General features: G+C 45.1%; 1 protein-coding gene across 3 annotated transcripts in view; it reads left to right on the plus strand.

Annotated features, from left to right (window-relative positions):
- Window positions 1–15,025: 15,025 nt before the first annotated feature.
- The window catches only part of man1a2 (mannosidase, alpha, class 1A, member 2), a 253,330-nt gene continuing 249,401 nt past the window's right edge, over window positions 15,026–18,954 (plus strand). For 2 of the 3 annotated variants that reach the window (XM_070893497.1, XM_070893496.1), the window contains exon 1: window positions 15,026–15,591. In XM_070893497.1, the coding sequence (XP_070749598.1) occupies window positions 15,254–15,591 (338 nt within the window). In that variant the 5' untranslated portion in view covers window positions 15,026–15,253. The remainder of the gene's footprint in view (window positions 15,592–18,954) is intronic. The other variant, XM_070893499.1, reaches the window with a different exon arrangement.

Below are 18,954 nucleotides of genomic sequence, written 5' to 3' on the forward strand. Positions count from 1 at the left end.
ATAGAAGCAGTCTGTGCCGGAGGTGTGGAGGTGGGCACTCGTCAAGGGGATGTCGATTTCAGCAGGCTGTTTGCAGGAACTGTGAATATACAGGGCATTTGGCCCGCATGTGCAAAAAAATGGCAACTCGGCTGGTATACGAATCGGATGGGTCGGAAAGCGGACCAGAAGACGGTGGGGACAGTACCCGGGACACCGATGTACAGCGGGTCAACACGATCAATGGCCGCTGCTTCTACAACAGGACGCCTCCTATAATGATGAGGGTCCTACTCAACGGGATACCTGTCAACATGGAGCTGGATACGGGAGCGAGTCAATCTCTCATGGGCACTCAACAATTTGAACAACTGTGGCCGCATAAAAGAGACAGACCAAAACTCACAAGGGTCGACACCAAACTAAGGACCTATACCAAAGAAATTGTACCAGTCCTTGGCAGCGCCATGCTCTCTGTCACACACAAAGGGACATTGAACCGACTTCCCCTGTGGATTGTCCCCGGAGATCCCCTAGCACTGCTGGGGAGAAGCTGGCTGGCAAAACTAAACTGGAAATGGGATGATGTCCATGCCATGTAATTAGAGGAACGGACCTCCTGCTCAACAGTTATAAAGTGATTTGAACATCTCTTTCAGCCAGGTGTGGGCACTTTCAAAGGGGCCAAAGTCAAAATCTACATCACATAGGATGCTAGACCGGTCCATCACAAGGCCAGAGCTGTACCCTATGTGATGAGGGAAAAGATTGATCACGAACTAGACAGGCTTCTGCGGGAAGGCATTATATCACCTGTGGAATTTAGCGACTGGGCAAGTCCCATCGTCCCAGTCATGAAGCCTGATAGATCCGTACGAATCTGTGGGGACTACAAATCTACCATAAACAGAGTCTCCCTACAGGACCAGTACCCGCTGCCCAGAGCGGAGGACTTATTTGCCACATTGGCTGGAGGTAAACTTTTCTCAAAACTAAACCTCACATCTGCATATATGACGCAAGAATTGACCGAGGAATCCAAGCTACTCACCACCATCAACACACATCAAGGCCTTTTCATGTACAATCGATGCCCATTCGGCATCAGGTCGGCAGCTGCCATATTCCAGCGCAACATGGAGAGTCTGCTCAAGTCCATCCCGGGGATGGTTGTATTTCAAGATGACATACTTATCATGGGCAGGGACACCGACTCCCATCTCCGTAATTTGGAGGAAGTACTAAAGCGGTTAGATCGGGTAGGCCTACGAGTCAAGAAATCCAAGTGCCTGTTTCTCGCACCCGAGGTTGAATTTTTGGGCAGAAGGATTGCCGCTGATGGAATCCGCCCAACAGAGTCCAAAACAGAAGCAATTTGCCTGGCATCCAGGCCCCGGAATGTCTCAGAACTGCACGCCTTTCTCGGGCTACTCAATTACTTTGGGAACTTTATGCAGAACTTAAGCACGCTGCTGGAGTCTCGCCATGTTCTACTCAGGAAGGGGTGTGATTGGTTTTGGGGGGACGCCCAGGAATGCGCCTTCAATAAGGCACGCAACCTTCTGTGTTCCAACAGTGTTTTGACTTTCTTTGATCCGGGTAAAAAGCTAGTTCTCACATGCGATGCGTCAGCATATGGGGTCGGGTGCGTTTTGCAACATGTCAATAGTGCGGGCAAATTACAATCCATAGCTTGTGCCTCCAGGTCACTTTCGCGGGCGGAGCGTGGGTACGGAATGGTAGAGAAGGAGGCGCTCGCGTGCGTGTACGGTGTCAAAAAGATGCACCAATACCTTTTCGGGGCCAAGTTCACAATTAGAAACCGACCACAAGCCCCTCACCTCCCTCCTATCCGAGAGCAAGGCAATAAACGGCAACGCTTCGGCGCCAATTCAACGGTGGGCACTCATGCTGGCATCCTACGACTATACCATAAGGCACAGACCAGGCACAGACAACTGTGCCGACGCGCTCAGCAGGCTACCCCTGGCGACCACGGAAGGGTCTGATGAACAGGACTGTGAGATAGTCATGGCAATCAATGCCTTTGAGTCCACAGGTTCGCCCATGACGGCTCGCCAAATCAGAGCTTGGACGGCCAGCGACCCCACGTTATCCTTAGTAAAAAGATGTATCCTAACCGGTGACTGGGCAGAGGCTCGCGATGCCTGCCCCGAGGAATTAAAACCCTTTCACAGGCGCATGCATGAGCTATCACTACAAGCAGACTGCCTGATGTGGGGCAGCCGAGTAGTCATGCCTCTGCGAGGCAGAGAGGCATTTTTCCGGGAGCTCCACCGCGAGCACCCGGGGATCATTCTCATGAAGACCATAGCCAGATCCCACATTTGGTGGCCTGGTATTGACGTGGACTTGGAGCTCTGCGTCCGAAGGTGCACCATTTGTGCCCAACTCAGCAATGCCCCCAGGGAGGCTCCCCTGAGCCCCTGGCCCTGGCCTACCAAACCGTGGTCGCGGGTGCACGTAGACTATGCGGGCCCATTCATGGGCAAAATGTTCCTTGTAGTTGTAGATGCATTTTCAAAGTGGATCGAATGCACCATTTTAAACTCGAGCACAACCTCCACCACTGTGGAGAGCCTCGCAACCGTGTTTGCAATGCACGGAATCCCTGACATATTGGTCAGTGACGATGGTCCGTGCTTCATCAGCGCAGAATTCCAAGATTTTATAATTGACCACGGCATAAATCACGTCAAGACGGCACAGTTCAAGCCGGCCTCCAACGGCCAGGCGGAGAAAGCAGTGCAAATCATTAAACAAGGCATGCTTAAAATCCAAGGTCCCACGCTGCAGGGTCGCCTGTTGCGACTGCTGCTGGTATACAGATCTCATCCGCACTCACTGACTGGGATCCCCCCCCGCACAGCTGTTGATGAAAAGGACTTTAAAAACAAGGCTCTCTTTAATCCTCCCAGACATGCACAAAATCGTTGAGGCACAGCGCCATAAGCTGACTGAGTACCATGACAGAAATTCGAGGGGGAGATGGAATGAGATAGGGGACAAAGTGTTTGTACTAAACTATGGCAGGGGTCCCAAATGACTTGCAGGGACAGTAACGGGCAAGGAAGGAAACAGGCTACTGGTAGTACAAATGGACAATGGAAAAACCTGCCGGAGGCATGCGGACCAAGTCAAAAGCAGATTTACCAACAACACTGCGGAACCAGAGGCAGACTACAATGTGGAACTCGCACCACACCTGATGGACAGACAGAGGGAACAACCTGAGGAAAGGGCAATCCCAACAGACAGCCCAGGCGAGCTACCAGCAACCACACCCAAAGAAAAACAGACACCAAGACAAACAACTGAACCACAACTCAGACGCTCCACGCGAGAGCATAGACCACCTGAGAGACTGAACCTATAAAGACAATAAGACCTTGGGGGAGGGTGATGTCATGTATCTTACATTATTATATATAACTGTATCCTAATATAATATAAGATATATTATAATAATATCTTATTATAACTGTAATAAGATATGACCTGTAACCACCAGCATACCTTACCACCAGGGGTGCACTTGCAAGAGACAGGTATATAAGGACAGGTCTCAGGCAAGTGCAGCATTCCAGAGCTGTGAAATAAAGGTGCAGGTCTAGAGTGACCTTGACTTCACTACCTGCCTCGTGTGAATCTGTACTGAGGGGACAGGACTTTACACACAGCATAGACACAAGCTACATCCCATCTAACAATGATCCCACCAGTTACAAATGTGGAACTTCAGCAAAGTGTGGAACTTCAGCAACATCAGCTTGCCTCTTGCAACCCAAAAATGGTAGACCTCAATCCCACTCCCACTGATCTCCTGACTCCACGTCCCTTCCGAGCTCCCATGTTAATTGACATTGTAAATTATTCCCACTCCTCAGCCAATGCCCCCCTTCCATTCAAATCTGCCATTTTCTCCCCCTCCACAAAAAATCCACCCTTTGATTTTACTAACTAACACCCACCTTCAACTTACCATTTTTCTTCAAGGTTCTTAAATGTATTGTCGCATCTGAGGTCCCTGCCCATCTTTCCCACAGCTTCCTGTTTGAATCCCTCCAATCAGCTTTCTGACCATCCCACACCGCTGACATGGCCCTAGTCAAAATCATGAATGACTTTATTTTGTGACATTGCAATGGTACATTAGCCCTCTGCTCTTCCTCAATCTCTATACAGCCTTCAGCATGGTTGTACACCAGTCAGCTGTGGCTCTGTGGGTAGTACTCTCACCTTTGAGTCAGAAGTTTGTCGGTTCAAGTCCCACTTCAGAGACTTGAGGAAGAAAATCCAAGCTGGCACTCCAGTGCAGCACTGTTGGAGGTGCCATCTTTTGAGACATTAAACCGAGGCCATGTCTGCCCTCTCAGATGGACATAAATGTCCCCATGGCACTATTTTGACAAAGAGCAGGAGTGTTATCCTTCGTGTCCTGGACAATATTTATCCCTCAACCAATGTCACTAAAACAGATTATCAGATCATTATCTCATTGTTGTTTGTGGAACCTTGCTGTGTACAATTTGGCTGCTATGTTTCCTAAATACTACAGTGACTACATTGACTCCCAATACTTAATTGGCTGTAAAGCGCTTTAGTTTGTTCTGGCTATATAAATGCAAGTTCTTCTTTTTGGCAACACCTCTCCTCTTTTGCCCAGTTTCTTTTCCCACTCTTGCACTAACACCTTGGAAATCCCCAGGGATCCATCCTTGACCCCCTCGTCTTTCTCATTTACATGCTGCATCTTGGCAATATCATCCGCAGACATGGGGTCAGCTTCCACATGTACTGTGATGATGCCCAACTCTACCTCTCCACCATTTCTCTCAATCCCTTCACTGCCTTTATCCTTAACAGACTGCTTGCCTGACATACAGTCTTGTATTAGCCATAATTATCTCCAGCGAAACATTGGGAAGACTGAAGCCATCGGCTTTAGCTCCCAGCACAAACTCCATCTCCTCACTATCAATTCCATCCACATTCCTGGCCACGGTATCAGGTTAAACTATCGAGTTTGCAATATTGCCATTCTGTTCAACTCTGAGCTGGGTTTTTGGCCGCATATCACCTTCATCACAAAAGTAGCTTATGTCAAACCAGCCACTTTGATGTTCTAAACATTCAGGTTTAATGCTGCTTACAAGGGCTTGCTCAGCTTTCAGTTGTCTAGGTCCTAAGCTCTGCAATTATCCCCTTAAATCTCTCTGCCTCACTATCCTCCTTTAAGACTGTATCTCTTTGGTCCTGCTTGTCCTAATACCTGTCCTAATATCTCCTCAAGTGGCTCGTGTCAAATGTTGCCTTATAATGCTTGTGTGAAGTGCCTTGAGTCATTTTATTATGTTAAAGACACTATACAAATGGCAGTTGTTGTTGTTGTTGTAAAGCAATAACACTGTATTTTGTGGATATCCAATACCATTTCCTATTAATTAGCTTATTGCTTAGTGTGGCAAACAGAACATGGTAGATCACCAGATGAGTCCACCAACATCACAATATCAGCTATGGTAAAGAATGCCATAAGTCTTTCAGAAATGCGCAGAACAGAAAGAGACAGTTCTCTACAATGCCATTCCACACATCATTGAAGAAGACATCAAATAGGATAGGTGACAGTGGATAAACTTGCTGTACTCCTCTTTTGAGCAAGATAGATTCAGTGAGTTTCTCATCTACCCTACAGGTTTCGGAGCTAGAGTATAAATTCCGCATAAAATCCAAGAGTTGGCAAGCACTTCCATAACTTCTAACTTCTTCATCAGGGTTTGTGAAGCACTAGATTGATAGTCTTTTAAAATCGATAAAAGCAATATAAATGGGTCTCCCTTAAATGCAGGCATAGCACAAATAGATGCTTCAACAATACACCTTAACCTCAACCTTACATTTTCCTTTCTAAGCACTAATCTTCCATTTGATCTCAATGTGTGAGATTACTAATTTAGTGACAGTCATGTGCTCTAGACTCACACCCATTGGATCAGATTTTAAATGAGGCTAAGTGTTGTGGAGTATTAAAAATATAACACTCGACACAAAAGGTCCGTATATAGAGAAAATAATTGTTTATTAAAACCTGATTAATCGAGGGAGAACCAATTGCAACAGTGCGCCCACTGATTGCTCTCCTCGCCAGTCTCACAGGAATTACAGTTTATAGAGTCGAAATACAGTCAAAATGGTGAAACTAGGCGGGGAAGTGTTCCATTGGTTATTTGTCACCAGTCCCCGCCCACCTGCTACTAATACATTGGTTGATACAGTTTTCAGCAATGTCATTGGTTACTATAGTTACATTAATTTTATTCGTTACAGTAATTTCTAATGATTCCATTGGTACATTCAGTTCTGACGACTGTTGCTCGGGAATAGCCCCCTACAGGTTATGTGTTACATTTCTAAGAATGTCTTCCCAGGCTAATTCTCAGACTAATGTCCTTGGCAGACAAATGGCTCCCCTCTGCTGAAAGAGGCTTTGTTACTGTTATCTCATGTGGTTGGAACATAGTGGCCTCCTCTCGCTATTTCTGTGGGCTGTCTACATAAATCTTGTGGGTGTTCTTATCTCTTCAGAGAATTTCCCTGACCTTCTGTGTTTCCGCCGAATTGCTGGGATGTAGGATTCAGTTTTTCTACCATGAACGCATTTAAACCTTTCTCTCAACCTTTCTTGCTTTATATTTTAACTACAGAGTTACTTTACCCCTGATTAAGGTTTTTCGCTCTTACACTGAGGTTGTTCAAACTGCTAGAATTTAGGAACTTAATGGTCACCTGGAAAGAAACTTTGATCCATTCAATGTGGAGTGAATTCAGATCCATATTTATTTTTTAACTAAATGAATCTCATAAAATGTAATAAAATCACAGGAACTCTACTTAATATGACATGATATTTACCTGTTGGTATTCTGCACTATACTGGATTCCTATTTATGAAGCTTTTGTGGACTCCCAGCTTGTTTTCTTGAGACCTCAGTGAAGCCGCTCCAAAAATGTTCAGCTGAACATTTCTGCTTGCAGAGTACCTTCAAGATTTGGCATTGTAGAAATAGTATTCTGCTGTTGCCATTCTGCAGAATATTAATATTCACTGTGTCACTGGAGGTGAAGCCTTGTAAAAATGTGATGAACACTCAAATTAACAATGGAATGGAAGTACATATTAATCTTTAGTAGAATGGACCAATAAAACACAATTAATGCAAACAATACCTCCAAGTGGGATCAAATGCAGAAGGCACTGAGGGATACTACAGTCTCCTACTTACTCAAAATTGAAAATGTTCTTTGAAGTCATTGCCAAGATTTTTGTCAGGTTTATAAGTTTCCAAACTTTCCAGCTAATTATAATTTGTTTCTGGCCTGAAGGTCCATCTGGCTGGAGAATTGGGTACTGTATTAAAATTTTACATAAAAGATGGAGTGGCAGATGTAAAAGCATCTTATTAGCTTTGCATAATTTCAGTATTAAAGTAATGCAGATGAAACAATTGATGTAATTTGCTTCACATTGAAAAAACTTGTAGAATGGAGATATAACAAGGGATTGGGTCTTGTTTATTTACTTTGGTGGTGTTCAGTGGTTTGCCCCTTTGAAAGAAAAGAAAGTGTTGCATTTATATAGCACCTTTCATGACCTCAGAATGTCCCAAAATGCTTTACAGCCAATGAAGTACTTTTGAAGTATAGTCACTGTTATATTGTAGGAAACAATAGCCAATTTTCACACAGCAAGGTCCCATAAACAGCAATGTGATAATGATCAGATAATCTGTTTTAATGATGTTGATTGTTGGATAAATATTGGCCAGGACAATGGAGACAATTCCCCTGCTGTTTGTCGAAATAGTGCCATGGGATCTATAATGTCCACCTGAGAGAGCAAACGGAGCCTCGATTTAATGTCTCATCTGAAAGACGGCACCTCTGACAGTGCAGCACTCCCTCAGTACTGCACTGGAGTGTCAGCCTAGATTTTTGTGATCAAGTCTTCATTTGGTAGTATAAGATCAATTCTAGAATGCACTTAACACAAATTTATGTTATATTATGCCCATGGTGATTCTGGGGAATCTATTCTTTGGGATCATGAATACAAGAGTTTATTGATTTTAACTTCACTTTTATTAAGACTAAGGGTCACTTCCTCTCACAGTCTAGATGCTCAGTGGGTGGGATTACACAGTACAATATTACTAACAGATGCATTCAGATGAAATTCCTCTGTTTGCTATTTTAAAGAAAGTTAAAAGCAGAAAAAACACTACTAATATTGGACTGCATGATTTCAACTCATAAATCAATTATCTCATTGATTTTCCTTTGATAATTTCAGGAACTCTTTGAAGTAAACTTGAAATTCATAAAAAGACAAGCTATTTTGGACAGTTAAGGATAATTTGGATTAAGGGGCTGCAGCTACTTACTGCTCAGAATTACTGAAACAATATTTCAGTTGATTGAAAATCATTGGATTAAATACAGAGCTCAGGAAGTTAGTTTGAATTGCTGATCACTAAGAGTTCTTCCGGATAGTGGATGAACGACCTCGAGCATGATTGGAGTTTGGGTAGTGTACTATCTTCATAACGGGTTGGAAATGGAAGTGGTATTTCTATCCTTGGTTGTGGTGTGCTAACATGCTTTAACAACAATACTTTTTGCAATAAATTATTATTTATGCCTGTTTCAATATGTTTATGATGCTATAAGTAAGCCTACATACCAATATTATTTATAGTATAATCTAATACAGTTATGGAACCCACATACATGTAGGTCTGCTGAAATGTTTCAAAATTCATTTCTGGGATGCGGGTTTCGCTGGCAAGGCCAGCATTTATTGCCAATTCCTAATTGCCCTTGAGAAGATGGTGGTGAGCTGCTTTCTTGAACCGCTGCAGTTTGTGTGGTGAAGGTACTCCCCCAAGATTTTGACCCAGCGACAATGAAGGAACGCCGATATATTTCCAAGTCAGGATGGTGTGTAACTTGGAGGGGAACTTGGAAGTGATGGTATTCTCATGCACCTGCTGCCCTTGTCCTTCTAAGTGGTAGAGGTTGTGGGTTTGAGAGGTGCTATTGAATAAGCCTTGGCGAGTTGTAGCCGTGCATCTTGTAGATGGTACACACTGCAGCCACGGTGCACCGATGATGGAGGAAGTGAATGTTTAAGGTGGTGGATGGGGTGCCAATCAAACTGGTTGTTTTGACCTGGATGGTGTTATACTCACTGAGTAATACCTTCAGCAAAAAACAAGAAATAAGTGATTGAGCTACTTTTATTTTAACCATATATATATGTCATTCCAGAATAAATTAATTTTGGCTTCAAATGTTGATTCTGCATAAACGTCAAAATGTTGGAGAATATACCAAAAAGTATCAAAAAACATAATTGCCTTGGGGGCATGTCCCTAGACCAACCTAGAAAATAAACTTTGCACCAGCAGGGCTCACTTCCCTCTTCAAGAATATCTAATGCCACCAATATAAAATTTGCACTGTTGTGTGCATTTTCCTCCTGTAATATAATCGATGGAATATCGGATATTGTAGCAGCTTAAGTTATGACAAGTTCATCTCCCACGACACTCCCATTGTAACTACATCTTTATATATGTCATATGCACGACTGCTGGGATTTCAGGTTTCACAGAAAAACAAACTGAATTGCGGAGTGTGATCCCAAAACACTAGTAAAAATCATGAAATCCAATGTAATAAAAAGGAATTTAATGTATTCAGTCACCTCGAAGCAGGAGTATTGGTCACAGGTCTTTATCCAGGGTTGTGTTTCAGTTGTACCTTGTTTTTTGAGCTGTCTGCATTTTGGGCTGTGCTAGCTTTTTTCAAGCAGTTCATCAACTTTTCTGAGTTTATATGGTTAACTCAGCCCAAACCAGGAATTGAACCTTGGAGTTACTGGACTTATAAATCAATTTTACTGTGTATATTTATTGTACCTGTATAACAATAGACCCACACAAGGGTTTCATAGAAATAGTTTGCTTGTGACTTATGTAACTCACTTGTAGTTGTGCCACCCACAACAGGTTCATTTTCTATAAATCACCAAACCACAATATTGCATGTCACTTACATACATGATAGGTTCATAGAATTTTACAGCACAGGAGGACCCATTGCTATTCTTTGAAAGAGCTATCAACTTAGGTGCATTTCCCTGCTCCTCCCCACACCCTTTTATTTATCAGAAACTCTCAGCAGGTCATTTAGCATCTGTGGAGCTCAGTACTAGGGGCTGGAACCTCCACTTTTGTGGTTATCGCCCAAAAATGGGCGATATTTCCGGCTTGGGCATTATAAAAGGGTTTTCAGATCGCCGGCTTCTCGCCCATTCTCAAAGCACCTCGTCTCCACTTTTGAAAATGGGCGTTACCGCTAGCGATATAAAATGGGCGGTAGCGTAAAATTTTTTTGACCTTCTGCCGTACAGTGTGGCTGCCCTTAGCAATGGCATGGCAATGCTCGATTCCCGTGATTCAGGAGGTCAAGAGTCATTATGACATGCGCAGAAGAGGAGACAGAGAGAGGGGGAGCTCAGAGGGACTGAAGGCGTGTCTGGGTGTGGTGTGGCTGCTTTGGGAGGAAGGAGGGAGACTTTAGAGCTTCAATAGGCAAACAAAAAGTAGCTGTTACCAACCACATATTTGCCTGAATTTGCCTATAATGGAGCAAGAGGAGGAGGCATTACAGCACGCTGTGGAGATTGACACTGGAGAGAACAGTGAGGTGGGAGAGGAGCACATTGGAGGGCGCAAAAGAGCCAGAAGGCTCTCGGATGAGGCAAATACCTCCCTCCTGCAGGAGGTCGAGTCACGCTGGGTTGATTTGACACAGGGAGGGCATGGGAAGCCCACCCCAAAGGCATACCAGAAGATATGGATCGAGATAGCAGAGGTGGTCTCATTGGTGACCAACGAGGTGCGTGAGGGCAACCAATGCCGCAAACGATGGAACGACCTTGTGGGATCCGCAAGAGTAAGTATTACATTTATTTACATGTACTTATGTATTTATATAACTTGATTTGTAACAGTCATGAGTGACTATCATCAGATGTGATTTTACCGGGAATGTTTTACTCAAATCCTGCGGTCACGGTGTACGTCTTTAGGTAAAGAATGATAATTTTTATAATAATCATGATTACATCTGTCGGTTATGTGTTGTATCAGTCACTGTGACAGTACCTAGCAATGATATCACGCAATGATCTCATGCCATGTCGTCCTGTCACCTTTTACAGAAGAAGCTAACGACGATAAGGTCCGTGCAGAGGCGAATGGGTTGGGGGCTACCAGTCCCCAGTGACATCACAGAGATGGAGGAGCGTGTGCTTACACTCGTGACTTTACATCCACGGACAGCCATGGACGCATCTGCAGACCCTGAAGTGATGCCACGTGAGTAAAGTTTACACCATTGCGTGATGTAAAGTCAATAGATGCCACACCCACTCATATCCGAACAATCATATATAATAGATGATTTCTCAAATTGTCATAGAAATAATGCTGGCCTAATGTAAATCATTGGAATGCAAATGTGTTGATGGTCATGAAATGTGATGTCTGCGATGATTTTGATAGCGGTGGTGCTTTTGTCGTGCATATGCTGTGTGTAGCGCTGGACACACCTTGTGTCCCTAGCACCCCCTTCTCCTCTACTAATCTCATTTGTGTTTTTCAGCTCAGTCGGCAGCGCGTGCCAAGGCAAGACCACAGAGGCCAGAAGGTGGGGGCACGGGGCAGGAGTCGGCAGACGATCCTACACCTGGTGCTGAGGAGCTCCAATTCTTGCCTTTCAATCCACTGGGTCTGTTCTCCACAGATGAGAGCGTGGACTTCGTGGAATCTGCATCGCCACGCTCCAGAAGCCAATCCACCCCAAGGCCATCTTGTGGTCCTCCGGTCATCCCTGCCTCTATTCTGGAGGTACAGGCCCCAAGCACCTCGCCACAGGGCACCCCATTTGTCCCCAGGACTGGGCTGACCCCGTGGAGGACCCGTTGACGTGGCAGGTCTGTTCCACGAGTGCCAGAGGGTAGCGGAGAGCTGGTACAGTTGTCCGTGAGGATTGTAGATATTGGTGACAAGCTCATCGAAGCATTGGGAGGCATATCCCGTCAGCTGGCCACCATGACTGAGTACATTCCACGGATGGCGGAGGCCCTGGATGCGATAGCCAGGAACACTGCTGGCACTGGCCTCCCAGTGGTCCCCAAACGTGGCATTCCACCCCGAGGTTCCGCACAACCATTGCGAACGACAGATGAGAACAAGGACCAAGATCCTGCTTCTGCATCAGAGAATGTTGCTCCCTCGGCATCCCCCCACTCCCGTACCCGTGCAACCATCGCATCTGCCTTCATCCCCCAATGAGGCATAGCTTGAGGAGCTCCTCGGCCAGGCACCGTGGAGCGAGGAGGGGAAGGGGTAGAGGTGGGGAGAAGAAGGGAGGGGGGAAGCAAAGTGAGGTGCATGTGCGCAGGTGATGGCTGTGTTATATCTCCATCTGGGTGTATGCAATTTGTTGCAATGTATGGGGGCTGGGGACCACACTTCTGCTTTGCCTTTGTATTCTCTGTTGAACATGTGATTTATGTCAATGGTGCAAAAAGTGGGGTGTGGGCGGGGGTTGGGTGTTATTGGCTGTGCTACTTATGATTTCAGACCAATGTTGGGATAACATTTTTGTTATTGAACATAACCTTGTTGCGCATTGTCTCAGATAGCTGCACCATTACACACTGGTGATTCCTTAACATGAAAGGGTTAAATACAACTTAACATCAATCAACGTAAACTTTAACTGGCACCAAGGTGATAGGTACCATTGATGTCTGAGCTGCACACACACAGCAGTGTGTCAGCATTGTCACTCACATCAACGCTCTTTCAGGCAAATCGTTCAGATATGAGCTCCTCACGTAAGAGTGGGATTTTTAAAATGTCAGCCACACCGCTGGCGTTCGATCAGAACAGTTCCACTTTTTGTGGCCGTTTTTTTGGGCAAGCGATACTGTGGGCGATATATGTGCGAGGTGGTGAAATTGACGCTGGGCGATTTCATGGCCGCTAGTTTCGGTAAATATGGTCTTTACGACAAAAAAGAGTGGGCGGGCGGTATTAATGAATCTCGGCAATAAATCAACGCGGAAATTAATGCCGAGTGATATTATGGGTGTTTATTTCGCCCATTCTGATGATTCCGCCCCAAAAAGTGGGCGGACGGTAATATTTTTTCCCGCCCTTATGTACATGGGGAAAGTAACTTAGGAAAGTAAGTTTCCTAAAAATGGGCATCAATTTCCATTTTGTGGCTAAATGGGCGATATCTGGCATTATATGTCATTTCAGCGATAAAATGGGTGTTAATTGGGCGTTAAGCATGCAAAAAAAGTGGAGGTTCTAGCCCTAGGACCTTTGCTTTTAGTGATTATATATCAATGATTTAGACTTGAATGTAAGGGGCATGATTAAGAAGTTTGCAGATGATACTAAAATCGGCTATGTAGTTGATAATGAAGAAGAAAGCTGTAGACTAGTAAAATATCAATGAACTGGTCAGGTGAGCAGAACCGTGGCAAATGGAATTCAATCTGGAGAAGTGTGAGGTAATGCATTTGGGGAGGGCTAACAAGGCAAAGGAATACACATTAAATGGTAGGACACTGAGAAGTTTAGAGGAACAAAGGGACTTTGGTATCTGGAAGGTGGCAGGCCAGATAGATAAGGTGGTTAAGAAGGCATACGCAATAATTGCCTTTATTAGCCGAGGCATAGAATACAACAGCAGGGAGGTTATGCTTGAACTGTATAAAACACTAGTTAGGCCACAGCTAGAGTACTGCATGCAGTTCTGGTCACCACATTACAGGAAATATGTAATTGCACTAGATGGGATACAGAGGAGATTTATGAGGATGTTGCCTGGAATGGAGAATTTTAGCAATGAGGAAAGATTGGATAGGCTGGGGTTGTTTTCTTTGGAGCAGAGGAGGCTGAGGGGAGACTTTATTGAGGTATATAAAATTATGAGGGGCCGAGATAGAGTGGATAGGACTGATCTATTTCCCTAGCAGACGGGTCAACAACCAGGGGACATATATGTAAAGTAATTGGTAGAAGGTTAAGAGGGGATTTGAGGGGAAATTTCTTCACACTGATGCTGATGGGGGTCTGGAACTCACTACCTGAAAGAGTGGTAGAGGCAGAAACCCTCACCACATTTAAAAAGTACTTGGATGTGCACTTGAAGTGCAGTAACCTACAGGGCTACAGACCAAGAGCTGGAAAGTGGATTCGGCTGGATAGCTCTTTGTTGGCACAATGGGCACGATGGGCCGAAATGGTCTCCTTCCGTGCTGTGACTTTCTATGATTCTATGTTTCCACGAATTAGCATTTCAGGTGAGGACCCTTCGTCGGGGTCAAAAAAAAAATCGACACTTGAACCGCCCACTCATCTATTAGTGATGCCGACTCTCCTGCTGAGTGTTTCTTGGCTTTGCTGTTTTTGTTTTAGGATTTCCAGCACCTGCAGATTTTTGTCTTTTTGTTTACCATGCAAATATATCTGCCACGTCTTCCCTTGAGGGTATGTTTTCTGCTGTACCACACTCAACGGCGTGCAAACGTGATCTGCAGCGAAAGGTGTAGGTCTAATTTGACCCTAAGATGTGACAAGCGGATCCTGGACGACAAAGAGCGAGAGGGGCTGCCGGGCATGCGCAGAGAAGCAGACCGGGGGGAAAGGGGCTGGATCACTCCCCCCGCCCCTCACTGCTGCCGGACATGCGCAGACCGGATGAAGTGGGCTGAATCACTCCCCTCTGCCCCTTCACTGCTGCCGGGCATGTGCAGACCCGGGGGGTTGGATCACGTCCCCCCCCCCCCCCCTCTGCCGGGCATGCGCAGACCAGAAGAGGGGGCTGGATCAGTTTCCCCCCCCTCGCGCTGCTGTGGGGCGGCGCAGGCGCAGTGGCGCTGTACCTGAGCTCGCCACGAGCAGTTCCTGTAACGGTTCGAGGCTCTCGACCGGGGGGCTCGATGTTGGTCGCCCGGCGGCGATACTGAGGCGGCCCGGCATTGCCGGGCCACGCGGGGAGAGGGGGCAACAAATATTAACCGTCTGATCTAAGATATTGCAAGCGGCGACCCTTCTTCCTTCCTTCCCCTGACACCAGCTGCCGGCGGTGGGGAGCAGTGATGTCGAGCCCGGCGCTGCTGCCGGTGTCGAGCCGTCGGTTGGCGGCTCTGAGCCCCAGCTCGTCCGTCTCCTTCTACCCCCATCACAGAGCCACCCTGCGGCTGTCGGAGAAATTCATCCTGCTGCTCATCCTCAGCGCCTTCATTACCCTCTGCTTCGGGGCCATCTTCTTCCTGCCCGATTCTTCCAAGCACAGGCGCTTCGACCTGGGGCTGCAGGACGTGCTCATCCCGCATATCGAGCAGGGCAGGCCGGCGGGACGGGACGCCAGCGCCGGGCTACAAGGCGGCGGAGTCATGGTGCATGGAGGCGGGGAGGAGCACCAGCACCGACACAGGTACTGGGACAGGGGGACAGGGGGGGCAGCAGCAATTGTCCCATCGTTAAACCAAGCCGAGTTCCACTATCTTCAGTTAGATCTGGTTGGAAAACAAGTTTGTTCCATTTGCAAACCGAGAAATTGTTTTACTTTCTGCAGATATCCCAAAAAAGGGAACTGCAGGTTTGGAGTGGGTAGGAGCGGAGGATGAGACGATTTGTTTTCCTTCATAAAAGTTGAAATGATTATTATAAGTAAAAGGCAGCGCCGATTATTCAACTTGTCATTGAGCCAGTTAATATAGGCCTGATAGCATTGCAGAGCCACAACCATACAGACGATTGAACCCTTTAGGTCCAGATTGTTGAGAGTTGTCATTATTGGGAGAAATATTAAGAGTCATATTTTAGGATAGGCAAGAGTGACCTAGTTTGCAAATTGGTTGAGAAAGGTTACGTTTTCAAACCGGGCCTAGAATATTGTTGCAGGGAAAGTAACACTGCAATCTTTGCTTTTTCCCTAATAATATTTTGAAATTCACATCATCATATAAACTAAACATTTCAAACCTAGGTTGGAACATAAGAAATAGGAGCAGGAACAAGCCATTTGGCTTCTCGAGCCTGCCCCGCCATTCAATAAGATCATGGCTGATCTGATCATCGGCTCAGCCCCACTTCCCTGCCCACTTCCCATAACGCTTTATTCCCTTATCACTCAAAAATCTGTCTATCTCTGCCTTAAATATATTCAGTGAACCACCCACCCTCCACAGCTCTCGATAAGATCACCTCTCATTCTTCTGAACTCCAATGAATATAGGCTCAACCTATCTTCATAAGTCAACCCCCTCATCTCCGGAATCAATCTAGTGAACCTTCTCTGAACAGCCTCCAATACAAGTATATCCTTAAATACGGAGACCAAAACTGTACGCAGTACTCCAGATGTGGCCTCACACCTAGATGCCACATTGGCATAGGGTTACCATTTGATGCATTTACGTGTAAGCTATATTAGCACATGAGGGAGAACAGAATAGAAGGATATGTTGGGGTGAGATGAAGTAAATAGAGTGGTAGGAGGCTGGTGAGGAGCATAAACAGGCATAGAACTGAATGGCTTGTTTCTGTGCTGTAAATTCTCTATGTAATTGTGATCATTTGTTTTTAATTTATGCAAACGGATCCAATTATAATCTGTACCTGCTCCAACTGGTCACGCACTAAAATTTGCTGACTTCCACTTTTCTGCGGAGAAGCCAAATGCATGTAGTGGTGTTTAATTCTTAACTGGTTTTTCCACATGTTGCGATGTACTGACTTGAGACTTGTCTGTTCATATTCCAATGGCTATCTCCAAGTTGTCTCATGCTCCCAGTAATTGTCTGCTTTTAATATTTTGTTATATCTAAGTATTTAAAATATATTTGATTGTTGAAAGCTTTGTAATGATGCTATGAACCTTGATGTGTGTTTAGAGAAAGAGCAAATATTATAGAAGTAATTTCCCTGTCTCAGTATTTTAGGCTTGGCAAATGTCAGTTTCAGGAGTGGGAATCATCACATTCTGATTTTAAACATAGCTCATTTTGATCTGTCATTCTTGAAATATAGTCATAGGTTTAAAATGATTTGCAAACTGTCAGGCTTATTGATCCTAAATGTCATTACAGGATATTAACATTTTCCCCAAGTTGACAATTTTGTAAGATGTCAAAACATGTTAACAGTTGTCAATGGCTGCTTTGCACCATATTTTAAAGATTTATTTTATAGTTTTGTTTTAGTAATTGGGATATTTATTTTTGAGAATAACATTCACAAGAAAATTTGATTATTTTACTGTTTATTTCTATTTTGTTTTCATGTTTTTTTCTGTTTGATTCTTAAATATGATGTTGCTACTCTTTAAAGATCTTTTCCAAAATCAATCCTTCTATTAACCTTTTTAATTTTTTGCATGTATTAGTGAAAAATATACTTTATACAACCTTTTCCGTCCCGTTTTCTTCCTTTCATGAGACATTCTGAGCTGCTGAGAGTGAAAGTGGATAGTTCTCACTACCAGTGTTGCAGTTATGCGAAGGTGGCATTAGTAAGGTCCTTCCTGTTTTTTTTTTGTCCTCTTCCTTTCCTGCAGAAAGACATCTGGCCTTCTGGTCAGTGCTTCTCTTAGACGTATTGCACAGGGAATTGAGTGGAATGTGAAAATAAATCTCTCTCCCAATCCAAAGCATTGTTCCAATATGTAGTGCTATTCTTCCATACAAGTTACTAATTTAAATCAGCAGCTGCTTTTCAACTCTTTAATGTATAAAATTAATGAATCACTTCTATTAACAATTACTTTCAAAGTTCGTCACTAGTAGCTGGTATATACAATTATAGCAGAAAGGAGGACATTCACCTCACTGAGCCTGTGCTGATGCGAGTTCTTCAATTGGAACTATCTATGTAATCCCATTTCTGTACCCTTTCCCATATCTCATTTTATTCCTTCATTTCAAATTCTTATCCAATTTTAGTTTGAATGATATAGTCTCTGCCTTACTAGCCATATTCCATGTTCTAATAATCAGGTAATAATTGAAAAACCATTGAACATCGGCGAGGGGGGTGAAGGCCCGATCGTTAGCGGGGGGGGGGGGGGGGGGGGGTGTGTAGCGCGTCCAGAGAGGGCTTAGTCAGGGTGGCGGGAGGGGAAGGTTGAGGGAGAGAGAGGTGAAGGATAGCAGCGGATGGCCTGAGGAAGGTTTGTTCGGGGAGAGCTCCCTGGGGAGCTGCTATCCCATCCGCCATCTTGAAAAGCACGCCTCCCGGAGTCACAGTGCGGATTCCGTCCATTACGGGGTACAACAGACATGATCTTTACAGCGCGATAACGGCAAGAGAAATGCAGGGAACAGCACCAACCCTTGTACATGGTCTTTTTTGACCTGTTAACTACAAGGGACAATGGAGCTTCCTCCTCCGTTTCAGCTGCCCCCAAAAGTTTGTCACCATCCTCTGCCTGCTCCATGACGACATGTAAGTCGTAATCCTGATCAACGGATCCACTACAGACTTAATCCACGTCTGGACCGGGGTCAAGCAGGGCTGTGTCATCGCGCCGACCCTCTTCTTGATTTTCCTTGCTGAAGTGCTCCACCTCACGCTCAACAAGCTCCCCACTGGAGTGGAACTAAACTATAAAACCAGTGGGAACCTGTTCAACCTTTGTGGCCTCCAGGCTAGATCCAAGACCGTCCCATCCTCTGTCAGTCGAACTAGTACGCGGACGACGCTTGCTTCTGTGCATATTCAGAGGCTGAACTCCAAGCCATCGTCAACATCTTCACTGAGGCATACGAAAGCATGGGCCTTACACTAAACGTCCGTA

Source organism: Pristiophorus japonicus, chromosome 11, assembly GCF_044704955.1.
Source record: "Pristiophorus japonicus isolate sPriJap1 chromosome 11, sPriJap1.hap1, whole genome shotgun sequence".
In the NCBI taxonomy this organism is placed as follows: Eukaryota; Metazoa; Chordata; class Chondrichthyes; family Pristiophoridae; genus Pristiophorus; species Pristiophorus japonicus.